The 13,363-nt window shown below is 38.5% G+C and overlaps 1 protein-coding gene across 1 annotated transcript in view; it reads right to left on the bottom strand.

Moving 5' to 3' along the window:
- The window catches only part of C12H14orf39 (chromosome 12 C14orf39 homolog), a 49,850-nt gene extending 49,471 nt beyond the window's left edge, over nt 1-379 (bottom strand). Inside the window, exons 1-2 of the mRNA XM_043920370.1 lie at nt 331-379; nt 176-232 (exon numbers count right to left, since the gene is read on the bottom strand). Of these exons, the coding sequence (XP_043776305.1) occupies nt 176-232; nt 331-379 (106 nt within the window). The remainder of the gene's footprint in view (nt 1-175; nt 233-330) is intronic.
- Between the last annotated feature and the right edge of the window lie 12,984 nt (nt 380-13,363).

Below are 13,363 nucleotides of genomic sequence, written 5' to 3'. Positions count from 1 at the left end.
AATACAGACATGTATTACTGAAAAACTAGCTGGGGTAAATAGATTATTAGTCACTAGATAGAAGGGGGAGCTCTAATGCCAACTATAAATTACCCTAAACAAAGCAACTGCATAATATCTTATATTCTATAAAACATTAAAAATTAAAACATCTTTGTCATGCAAAACTACTTACTATTAATTCGCTGAACTATATCTTCTTTAGTACTTATATCTTGTTCATACTGGAAAACTAAAATAAATAACTCTTTTGTAACTTCATTTCATTGTTAAAATGTCAAATGATAATACAAATAGTTACCTACTTCTTTATTTTCATTTTATACCTACCAAATTCTAGCAAAAGTCTGTCCAGACTGACAAATAGGCTGTCATTCATCTTGGACACTTTGCTAAAAATAATAATAATAATAATAATAAGGAAAGATTTTCTAAAAACCTTTGACACAGTATTATTACAGAAAAATGTGGATGGTGGGGGAGACACCTTCATCCCGGTACTGGGCAGGTATTTAAAAAATGAATGTCGTTATATATATTAAAATAAATATATACAATTATACATAGTAAACGGAATGTCGTTGCATTACTAAAACTTCACAATTGTTTATTCATGGTAGTGCCATAAGTCACTGAATATTCTGGAGTCCCCAGACACCTAGATTTCTCAAAAGGACATGCTCTTTACAATAAACAGTATCTCTGAATGTCCTTTCTCGGCGTGAGTACTACGTGTAACAAAACTCTGAAATTCCTTCCCCAACAGCTAGGTAAAACCTACAGAAACCGTGCAATTTGACACTTGCGAATTTACCACCAAGAATCTAAAAGTGGAGGTATTTACTGGCCTACCAAGTGGCGTTAAAAAAAAAAATACGCCTGAGGCGGGGTTTGGACCACTCTTCACCACAGAGTCGAAGAGCTACTCTTCCCGCGCGTTCTGAAGCGGGGAGTTTGCTCGCCGACTCCCTTCAGAGCCTACTCGCTTCTCTTCACCCGAGACCGTCCCCGACACTCCAGCCTCGCGGCGACCCCCGAAGCCTCGGGCTGCAGTGCTGCCGAAAACGAGGCCGCGGGCCGGGAAAGCCCCCAGAACGCAATCTCCAGTCGTACTCAGGGGACAGGGCCCTCCAGCCTCGCAAACCCTTCATGGCCGCCTGCCCTCGGAATAACCGCCACACACAGTTCTTCCCCATCCACCTCACAGTAACCCCCTCTAGGACACGAACGCCAACCCTTCCTTCCCGGATCCCACACTCTACTCGGGGTGCCGAGAACCGAGGACGCGACAGCAGATTGCCACACAGACCGGCCCGAGCCCCTCCTCTACCTCGCTCGGCCCCACCCAGCCGCGCGAAGCCCACCGCAGGAGCTCCAGATCGCGCTGAAAAGTGAGGTCCGACTCCCCGCGAGACCCGCGCGGAGGCGCTAACGCCTCCCTCCCCCGCGAAGCGAGAATCGAGCATCCCGCCGCCTGAGAAGACCTGCTGGGATCAGAAGCCCTAGACCCAGGCTTGGGAACCTCTCGGGAGCTATTGTTTTCTTTCTCTAAGACTAGCCATTCCGCTTGTGAAATAACAGTTTAAAATGCATTTCGGAGAACAGCAATAAAATTGACATTAACCTTAACATGACAACAAAAACCACTCGAATCAATCGTCAAAATTCAATTTCGCATTCAGCATTCAAAACTCGCTGAAAAGCAAGTCTAAGAATTCAAATACATTTTCATTTAGCAAACATTTTGAGAGTGGTATTTACTTAGTTTCAAATAAAATGCACATTAATATTTTCTTTCCAGAATGCTGTCTTTGTAATTTATACTCTTAGACCTTGCATATCTAAGGTGAAATAAAGAATTCACTTTATTTATAACTTATAACTTATTTATGGTTTATAACTTGCTCACATGATTTAGACAAATAGTCCCCCAAACTGCCTTCATTATTTGTGTTGTTGTTGTTGTTGTTTAGACACTAAGTACTCCTTTGCGATCCCACAGACTGTAACCTGCGAGGCTCCTTTGCCCATGGATTATTCCCGGTGAAAATGATGTAAATAATTGCCTCAATTCCCTACACCTAAATTGTTTCACAGATTATTACAATGAAAAAGATACTTTCAGATTTTTCTTAAGTACTTCAGATCGTATATGCAATAACCAGTTTTATTATAATGTGATATAATGCTGCTTATTAGTATCAATGGTAGTGAGTCATCAAGGCTAATTTAATGTAAATTTGATGACATAAGAGATTTAGAAGCTTTATTCTTATACTTGTTTATATTTATTAGTTATCCCTTTTTAGGAAGGTATGAGACTATGGACATGAAGGCTAAAGTATCATTAGTCTTGCTGGCACTGCATTGCTATGACTGCTAAGAAAACTTGACAGATCAAAAAAGCTGATCCACTTCAACTTAATAGTAGATTTTCTTATGTAAAATTGTGGAGACCTAGAAAAACCACCTTATTGAGATCTGGAAATCAATTCATTTATACTCACATCTATGTATAGCCTAATAAAATATACTCTCATAAAAATACACCTGAATTCTACCAACTCCACTACCCCTTATTGCATTCCAGAAATTCTTTCTGGAAAAGCATTAAAGATGAAGATGTTTCATCTACTGGAGAGTTTTAAATAATAAATTTTATTCTCCCCCCTAAATCTCAATGAAATATAATGTTCCGTTTGAAAAATTATAGACTGTTGACTCACATAAACATTTTCCCTGACAAATCATTAAAATTGTCCCTACCTATTATTAGCACCTTCCCCTCTTGCTCCACATATGCAAATCAGAAACTAAAGAAATTCTTAATTTAAAACTGCTGCCTATTAAAATTACACTGTACTACTCTTACTTTGACTGCTAAATTTATCAATTAAAAACATGTCTCTTGCCTACAATTCCTTTCCACTCCTTTCCTTATTGATTTTCAACCCAACCACTATACCCTAACACATTTAACTGCTTTTTCAGATAATAAAAAAATTTTTAGTCCAAATATAGTGGTATGTTCTCAGTCTTACCCTTCCCTTCTTTTTTCCTCTTTCCTGTACTTGGTCCCATTAAAATTCTCTGTAACCCTAACCCTGACTTCTAAGACACTACTTTCTTGAAAGAACTAATTTCGCATTTCTCTTAGCTGCCCCTCTGATTTTGGCTTCTACTTCTTTCCCTCTTGCCATCACTTCCCAACTACAGACTCTTTTTTTTTTTCCAACTACAGACTCTTATCTGAGCTTTTTCTTTAACTCTACCCCTCTTCTATATGTTTGTTGGATTATTCATTCAAAATGTGCTTAAAACACCCAAATCTGTATTTTCAGCTGTATCCTATTATCTGTGCATGTGTGCATGCCTGCAAAGTCAATTCAGTCATGTCTGACTCTTTGCGACCCCATGGACTGTAGCCCACCAAGCTCCTCTGTCCGTGGGGTTCTCCAGGCAAGAATCCTAGAGTGGGTTACCATGCCGTTCTCCAGGGGATCTTCCCAACCCAGGGATGGCAGGGTTCTTTATCACTAGCCCACTTCTTGTATACATCCAATCAACTCTGTAGTCTTTGTAGTTAGACAGATAGGGATTCGACTTCTGGTTCTGTCATTTGTGAAGTCAAACCTTTGGGCAAGTTTCTAACCAAAGCTTCAGCTTCCTCTGATGTAAAGTAAGAATTAATAATTCTACATCTTGGCTTCTAGAATACAGTATTTACTTGCTTTTTTCTCCTATGTCTAATAATTTCTCTATCTCCTGTTTCAGATTCATCCTCTTCTACTCAGTCACTAAATGTTATATATTCTTGAGGCTCAATCCTAGCCCTTTTCTCTCATCCTGTTCTCTTATGTTTAAGTACTCTCATCCGTCTATAGTTTGTTGTTTAGTCACTAAGTCGTGTCCAACTCTTCTGCGACCCCATGTACTATATAGCCTGCTAGGGCCCTCGGTCCATGTGACTTCCCAGGCAAGAATATTGGAGTGGGTTACCATTTCCTTCTCCAGAGGATCTTCCTGACCCAGGAATCGAACCCACACCTCCTGAATTGCAGGCAGATTCTTTACCATCAGAGCCACCAGGGAAGCCGTCTATAGCTTACCACTATATATATGACTCACAAACTTGTATCTCTGGCATAGACTTCTAGTATTAATTCAAGAATTTAGTGGAAAAAAAAACCAGAAGATGATTCTGGTTGATTTAAGTAAAAATCAAATTTGTTAAAAATGATATTGTGTAACACAAAATCCCCATAATAGCTAAAGAACCAAGCTCTAGCAAGGAAACAGCATAGCAAGGAACAATGCCCAAATTCACACTTCAGAATGAGTGGTCCAGAAACCACAACCACAATCAAACACCAAGGACTGCAACTGACATCATTACTACCAGCACAAGATGGTTTAGTACCACAGCCATCCTATAAATTTGGGCTTATTTCAACTGCCACCATTTCCAGGAGGGGATTCTTCCTAGGGCATAATTCTCTATGTCACTTTTTCCCAATCCAAAATTTTGGATGAGTACATTTGATGACAGAAACCTAGGTTCATGCTTCACTTTTTTTCCTTTCAGACTGTTAAGGTAAGAACTTCTCCAAGCATAAGAAATGGATTTAATGCTGGGAAATCAAAAATAATAGAAACTTTCCATAATACTTAACCTCTGAGTTCCAGATCCATCAATCTAACTGCCTGCATAAGTCAAAACACAATTCATGTTTCCCCCAACCAATCCTGAACATTTAAAATTATCTCTCTTTTCATGAATGGGGCCAGTATCCAGTAGTACATACCAGAAACCTAGATATTATCCTAGACAGACTTCCTCTCCTATCATTTCCCATATCTAATCCACCACAAATCCTTTTAAAAATCTTTCAAATCCATCCGTTTCTCTCCGTCTCAACTGCTACCATCTTAGGCTAAGTCACCACCATTCTCTCATTTAGATTACTGTAATAGCTTCCAAACTGGTTTTGCTGCATATCTACTCTAACTTTCTTGTCCATTAATCATACATCCTTCAACAGAGTAATTCTTTTTTTTTTTAACAGAGTAATTCTTGATTGCAAATTTTATACTCTCTGACTCTGTCTCTGTCTGTCTCTTATACACACACCTTAAAACACATCAATGGCTTCCTATTCTTCTAATAATAAAGGACAAGATTCTTCTCATGGCTTACAAGGCCCTTTATGATCCTGTCCCTATCTATCTCTGCTTCTTCATATAATACCAACTTTACCTTCCTCCTGAAATCCAGCCTTCACATCCTTTTTTCAGTTCTTAACATGCTCCTTTCCATCACAAGGACAATGTACTAGCTGGCTCCTAACCTCCTACTCATTCTTCAAATCTCAGCTAAAGCATCACAGCCTCAGCAACACCAGCTATTGACTGTCAAAGTTCATATATTTATCCTTAATAGCATTTAACATGCTTATAATTCTAAATTATTTGTGCAATTATTGTATACATATCTATCTCACCCACCATACTGTAGACTCCATGAAAATAGGCCCCCCCTTTCCCCCTCCCCTCAACACAAACACCTTGGCAGCCACAATGAATAGGTTACAGCAGTGTTTTGTTATAATGGCTATAATCCCAATTCAATTCACAAGCAATTCCAAGGGAATAAAGCCACGTCATTCTAAGAACAGTCCTTATAAGGAAAATAGTCATTAAAAAGGGAGTGAAACAATGTGAATCTGCTAACACAAATTCATTTACATGAATGGCAGTCAGGTCAGTGGAGAAAACAACAGGATTAAAGTGTGCCAGGATTTTCAAATATATATGATTAAATTTATATTTTAATAATAAAACATCTCCTTTGTTACATAAAAATGTCTCTGATACATAAAAATATCTCCTTTGATTTTTCAGTTGATTCCCTGTGTTGAAATTAGTTGACTTTCCTGACTAAGATCTATACTTTCATCAACTCCTTGATTTATCAAGTCAATAAAATACAGGTATTTGTTTGACAACTCTGCTGACTTTTATTGATAGTTATTCTAATGCTAGTGGGTTTCCAAGTATGCACAAGCCATATTAGGCAAATGAAAAAAAAAATCAGCCTTTTTTGTTCATGTAGATGCCATTTAATGTTAATCTGACTAGGGACTTTCCTGGCGGTTCAGTGGTTAAGAATCTGCCTTCCAATGCAGGGGGACACAGGTACAATTCCTGATCTGGAAACCAAATCCCACATTCTGCAGGGCAACTAAGTCCATGTGCCACAACTACATACCAGATGCCGCAACTACTGAAACTTGCATTCCCTAGAGCCTGTGTTTCACAACAAAAGTCACTACAATGAGAAGCCTGTACACCCAACTAGAGAGTAGCCCCCACTTGCTGCAACTAAAGAAAGCCCTTGTGCCACAACAAAGACCCAGTGCAGCCAAAATAAATAAATATTAATCTGACTCATTCATTGTTTTACTGTTCATGTTCCTTTGATTTTATTTTTGGTGCAAGCCTATTTCCCTCAAATATGTCTACTTACTTCTAAAATCTTATTAAGTGGGATTTTAAATTTTAATTTACTCTTTAATATTCTATCCTTCATGTCGCATAATTCTTTAATTTTATTCCTTTTTGCTCACTATTTTATCCCCAGCCCTTGGCATAGTGCATAATACCTGATGGAAACTCGACAGATATTTAATGAATAAATGAATGAATGATAAATGCTCAAAAAATGGTTACATCATTTCACATCTGGATTACTGTAACAGGTTGGGGACCACCTGTCCACTTTGATTTACTGCATACTCTTTCTATTCCATCCTATAACAATACTGATTTTCTTAGATCTATTTCATCATGATTCTCATGTAATTTAAAAGAAAAGAATGATTATATATTCCTCTGCTTCAAATTGGAATGCCTTTGCACTATTTGAAAATCTTCTATAATTTGACCTCAACTTTATTTCTCAACAAAATCTCTATTTTAAGCAGTTTCCTCACTGATTCATGAAGAAGTAAAGTGAAGTGAAGTGAAAGTCACTCAGTTGTGTCCGACTATTTGCGACCCCATGGACTGTACAGTCCTTGGAGTTCTCCAGGCCAGAATACTGGAGTGGGCAGCCTTTGCCTTATCCAGGGGATCTTCCCAACCCAGGGATTGAACCCAGGTCTCTTGCATTGCAGGCAGATTCTTTACCAGCTGAGCTATGAGAGAAGCTCACATAAAGACACTATGTCTATTTAAGACTCCATGTGTTTGTATTCAATGTTCCTCCCAACTGGAAAGTTTCTTTTCTATGATCCAATCAAGATCTAACCATTCTTCAGAGTTCAAGTCCCAAGAAAGCCTTCCCTGACTATTATAGATATTCCTTTTCTCTGAAGTCTATGGCATTTTCTCTGAACTATATGGCACTTTGTGTACTACTTAAATGCACAGTATGCTAAACACTGGCTTTATAAAGATGAAGAAAATCCTGGCTCTCAGAAACCTTACCACTTGACAGTGGAAACAGATAATGACAGCTATGACTGCTATCATAGAGATACATATATGTGATTGGATAATAGTTTAAGGATATTAAATCAGTGGTTTCAATGAACTAGTTCAAAGTCAGTCAGCAACTCTGTACCAGTCAGAATACAGTTAGAACAAAATCGCCCCAGATGATTCATGTGATAAGACTTTAGTGAAAAGACTACTTGTAGATGTATGGGCAGAGGGCAAAGTGTGTGGTCTTTCACTTATGAAGGTAAACATCTAGAAGCCCAGATTCTAGCAACAGGTGGCTGAACAACATTCCAGAAAGTCATATGAGGGCCAATTCATACTGTTAAACCATCCATTCCAAAGCAGAGACTAGAAAGGATCCAAAGGAAAACACAAGTATCCGAAGCCCCATCTACCCCAAAACGAAGTCATATTTACTCCATTACCTATATATTAAAATGTCATTTTAGAGAGGAAGACAGAGGAACTCTAAAACATTTAGCATATGTCTGAAACAGACTGAATTATCTACGAGAAACTTTTAAACTGGCAGTAACTAAGATATTTATCAGAAGTTTAAAGTTGTCCCCCTGACTGCCCCTGGTATCCAGCAGGGCAGAAGCTTGCAAGAAAGATTTGCTTTTCAGGATATCCAAGACTCTGTCCTCAGACAACAGAACTCCTCTTTTATAACAGGAATCAGTAACAGTATGTATCTCGCCTCCACAGGGCTCTGATCTCAGGAATGGACATGTGACAAGGCCAGGAATTGCCTGGCCCATCACAGCACTCCATCTCTGAGGCCAGTCATTCCTTAACTAGTACGTGTAGAATAACAGAAGGAAATTGTCTCTGTCAGTTGGTGAGCTCCAGAAACCTTGTAAGGGTGGAGCATCTGATAACTTTCTTTCTCACTATATGGAAAAACCTGCCCTAAATGAAGGCAACACAGGTGAACACAGAAACAAGATAAAAAAGAGTGAGTTTATCAGTTCGTAAGTCAAGAAATTCTCTTTTAATTCAAGATAGCCTAAGTTGAGTTTATATCACCTGCACCTATACAGTTTTTTTAAAGAAAGCAGAGAAGTGGAGATGATGAAATTTTGTCACTACACATGCTATTTGAAAATTTACTTGCATCAAATTTCCAAGCATCAAAATCAATTAAATTTTTTGTTTAGTCTTCAACAATTGATTATAATCATACCATAATTAGTTTGTTTCACATTTGATCCATGATTTCCTATATAGATTTTGCTTTCCACAGTTTCTAAGTGTACTTTTTATCCCCTGTACACAGAAGAATCATGTCTTCTTTACCATATCACTAAATCCCTCAGGCTCCTTACTAATTTTTTTAATGTATTAGCATAATTTCTAAGATCTGAGTAAGCATAAATTCTCCACTTTGAAAGATCTATACCTTCCCAGGCTAATTACTCAATTCATTAAAGACTATTTCTTAGACTTTAGTCTGGGTGCATTACAGGAGAAGGGGGAAGATAGGAAAGGCCAATTATCATGACCCTGTCCTAGATAATTCCTCAAGCTCTAGCCTCATTTTCTGCTCCTCTTCCCCTTCCAATTATCTATATCTACCAATTCAGGGGGACTCAAAGGAAAAACTCATTCATTTTAAACAATAGGAAATGTTAATTATTGTACTATGATGAAGTACAATGAGGCCTTCAAAATCTATATAGAGTTGTATAGGACTTAAGACCTTTATAATAATAACATCAAGCCATAATGCTCTTTCAATTCTCATGTCTGTTTTTCCAACATGAGGAAAGTATAAAATTTTATTGAAGGACATAAGAGAACAATTGAATAAATGAGAGCCAGTCTATGTACCTGAATGGGAACACTGAACACTGAACACTATAAAACACTATGCAATTTATCCCAAATTAATCTATTTATGTAAGGCAACTTGTTGGAGGAGGTCATCAAGAGGACATGACCGCCAGTTGACCCATGAGCTAGACCCAAGCAAATGAAGCTCCTCACTCCTCCTATGTCCTTGGAATGGACACTCTGCTTCCCAGTCCCACAGTGGGAGTCATTTTCAAGGATGTAGCCTTAAGAGTTAGGTGTTGTTGAGATCATCTGGACTATATGTGTAACTAAACTCAGTTAAGGCCTCTATTATAAACTTTTAAGATTTGGTTAGTTGATTTAGAGACCTACTCAACTTGCAGTCACCCCAGACAAGTCTTATAACCAAGTTCCCTTGCTTATTAAACCTACCAGCTCCCAATCTGGAGTAGTCTACCTCTTTTTTGTTCTCTCTTTGCTCTCTGTGTTCAGCGAACCAGTTTGAAAACCAACAACTGGTGAGCCCGCCAGGAGATGGAATAAATGGGCCTTGAGAAAGAATCATCTGGGAGAGAAATCCTGAGTTGGCCATGACCTCCATGTGAGAAGAGGTGGCCCATATGTCAGATGCATGTGGAAACCCCATGAGTGTAACAGCCCCAAAACATGGCTGCTTTAATGAGCTTGTTTGAGAAAGTACACATAAAGAACTCAAAAGAAACAAATGGTTGCCATAGCGGGCTGGCCTCTATGGTGGGCAGTTCAGCTGACCACCAATACCCAACTAGAGATTTAATTTGAGTTAGAGAGCTGGACTAAGAGCTGAAGTTAGAATACCTGTCCACTACTCTGCTAGTCTCGGGGGTGGCAGACAATTTTTGGAAGAGCAGAATAGTAAGTTGGAGACCTTAGAATGCTATTTTGGAAAGCTAGGAGATCATAAACTGCCATGGATGAAGGTCCATGCACTTGTGATAAAGCCTAATTAGGACACTCTGAGGTAGAATCTCCGGGAAAGTGAGAAGAGTAAAGAGGAGGATATTGCAGTAGTTGACAATGAAATGAGCAGAATAGACCCATGCCATCCAAACTTTAATACAATGGAATATTTTTAACAGTAATTACCCTAGACTTTGAAAATAGAAAAATATACCCCAAAACTCCTAGGGGAAAATGTGCATTCATTTTCTGTCCCTTGAAGTTGTAAATTTTATCTAAAATGTAAACACCTCAGGAGATAACTATAATATCAATAAAACCCTGCCCATAATTGCCTGAGACTGAAGAGAAAAAAAATGAAGGCAAGTGACTATTTAAAATATAGATGACTACTGATGCTCCCTTGCTCAAAATCTAGCCCACAGCTTCCATGAGATTACTGATAAAGGGCAAATACAAATTTTAAAAGTCTTCTCCACAAATATTAATAAAAAGCTTTAACCCTTAACTTGTTCTGTCTACCAGAAATACATTTGGATTTGACTGCTTATAAGTTAGTGAGTTTTATATTGTGGTTCCTGATTCTTGGCTAAAATTTTGGAATGAGAGTTATGGGGTCTCTGTGTCTGTCTGTATGTTGATATATGTCTATGTATATATGTTATATATGTGTGACATTTTTCTACCTCTAGAGTGTTTTGCCAAAATAAATCTGTAAAAGAGCTCTATTTAATTGGTTTTAAGAAAAATAAACCTTACTATCAATAAGGTACAATATCAATAGTGTACTTATGTAAAAATGAAACAGTTTTTTTCATCTGCTAAAAGGACAAAGTTGTTTTGGACTATTGGTCTGTTCTTAGTGGGACTATGAAAAGATTTCTTTACCTTTTAAATAATCTGCCTAGAAAAAGAGATTCTGTGTTTTATCAGAACAATTTCCTGTGCTTCATACTGTTTTTATCAGGCTTTAATTATTTAGGAAAACTTAATCTTCTCTATTAAAAGAGCTATTTTGTATTTTGATTTTTTTTTTTCAGCTATGTAACTTTATGTATTTTCCTTTGAGGTCTTTAATTATCATTTGGTTAACCAGATAAGTAAGTATCGTTTCATGGTGACCTATGGTCCTACTCAATCAAGTGTTTTAAAACTTTTGATACTCTGGACAAACTTACCCAAATCAAATTCTAAACAAAGTCCTGCTGACCTTGAACTAACTGGAATTTTCTAGAGAGCCCTGGAACATTTCCAAGATATGTTATCTCACCTTAAAGAGAATTAAATTAATTAGGCTTATTGGATATATCAAATTACATGGGAAACACTGCCAAATAAGAAGTGATGCTAAACTTTTTATATTTTTATATAGTTTTAATAAATATGTGTTATTGGTCCCTGCAAAAGTGCTTCATCTTCAAGGAGTTTTAAGGAAGAGACTGACAAGTACAGTTTTCTGATAATTAAGATCAATTTGCGTTCAGAAGGAAGAGATAAAAATAGACCTTCCAAATGCTTCCTTAAGGCTACCTACTCAGCCCCACAATATGTTACAGGATGGCAGCCCAAGATATGTCTCTGTTCTCCTTCCCCACTATAGTAGAATGGGCCCATTACATTGATGATATTATGTTAATATGTGAAGACTTGCCACTGTTGCAGGAGACTTTGTAGACTTTGCTAGAACATCTGTGAGGTAGAGGGTAGGTGGTGAACCCATAGAAAAGTCAAGGCCCAGGCACTGCCATAACATTTGGGGGAGTCATTTGGTTGGGTAAGATATGCATTATCCTAGTAGCTGTGATTGATAAGGTGAAAGCCTATCCAACCACTAAGAACATGAAAGGTGCAAGCTTTTATAGAAATTTGGAGGTCTGGGTTTTATTCCTTACCTGGCAAAGTGCCTCCATCTTTTGTACTGTCTGGTAAGAGAGGGCATGTATGGGATTGGGAATGAGAGCAACAATCTACCTTTGAAAAGACAAAAATACTAGTAAAGCAGATTAAAGCTCTCGGCATCTCTGATGCAGAGCTGCCATTTGAGTTAGATGTATCTGCGACCCCGGAAGTTTTGGTTTCGGTGCTGCAGCAGATACAACAGAATAAGAAAGTATCTCTAGGATTTTGGCTCAGCTCTGAAAGCAGGCAGAAACCCAATATACCCACCCCACCCCCAACACACACATAGAGCAACAGCTCCTGATAGTGTATACAGTTATCCTCAAGGTAGAGTCTTTCATGAAAGAATAGCATATCGTGATAAGAACTTCCCTCCCTATCAAAGGGTAGAAGGAGAGTATGTTCCATCAACCGTCTTATGTTACGGCTCAGACTCCCACTTTGACTAAGCAGCATGCCTATATGTAGCAGAAGAGCACCCTGTCTGCCAGCCCACTATCTCTAGAAATACAGGTACTACTAAGTCCTCTAGAGTATGAAGATGCTCTGAATGCCTCCATTCCTATCCCCGTGGCAGCCCCTGCAGGCTGTAGAGAGGGAGTGGAGGAAATTCCTGATGATATCTGAAATACAGATGCCTGGAAACAGAAACAAACCATAGCAGCCATGAGACGAACTCAGAGCAGTTTGGCTGGTGATCACTCATAAACTCTGATCACTAATCCTTTGTACTGACAGTTGGGCTGTTATAAAAGCATTAATCCCTATGACTTGGACAATGGAAAGCCAAGGAGTGGATGATCGTGTAAAAGTCCTCGTAGGGTCAGGATACGTGGGAAGACTTTTGGGTTAACCTGGAAAAGCTCCAGGCAATCATTTCTGTCTTCCACATGCTGGTTCACAAAACACTGACACATCCGGGCAATCTGGAAGATGATGTCCTAGCTCAGGAACAAGCCCTCGCAACCGACCCTTCAATATATATGGCAGATTGGTTGAATAGAAAGAGTGACCGCCTTCCATAGCATATGGGTGGCATGGCATACTGTCAAGGTGTGCTGGATAGCCCTTGAAATACAGTGACTTGGTTAATGCAGTAACATGTCTTCTGTGTTTTAAACACCCCCAAGGCAATTACCAAAGGACTCTAGGGCCATGTACTGAAGTTCCCAACCAGTGAGGAATTGGTAATTGATTATATCTGCCCCCTTCCTCCAACTGAGGG

Source organism: Cervus elaphus, chromosome 12 (genome assembly GCF_910594005.1).
Source record: "Cervus elaphus chromosome 12, mCerEla1.1, whole genome shotgun sequence".
In the NCBI taxonomy this organism is placed as follows: domain Eukaryota; kingdom Metazoa; phylum Chordata; class Mammalia; order Artiodactyla; family Cervidae; genus Cervus; species Cervus elaphus.
Note: the sequence above shows the minus strand (reverse complement) of the source record. Positions and strands in the feature narration are given on the sequence as shown.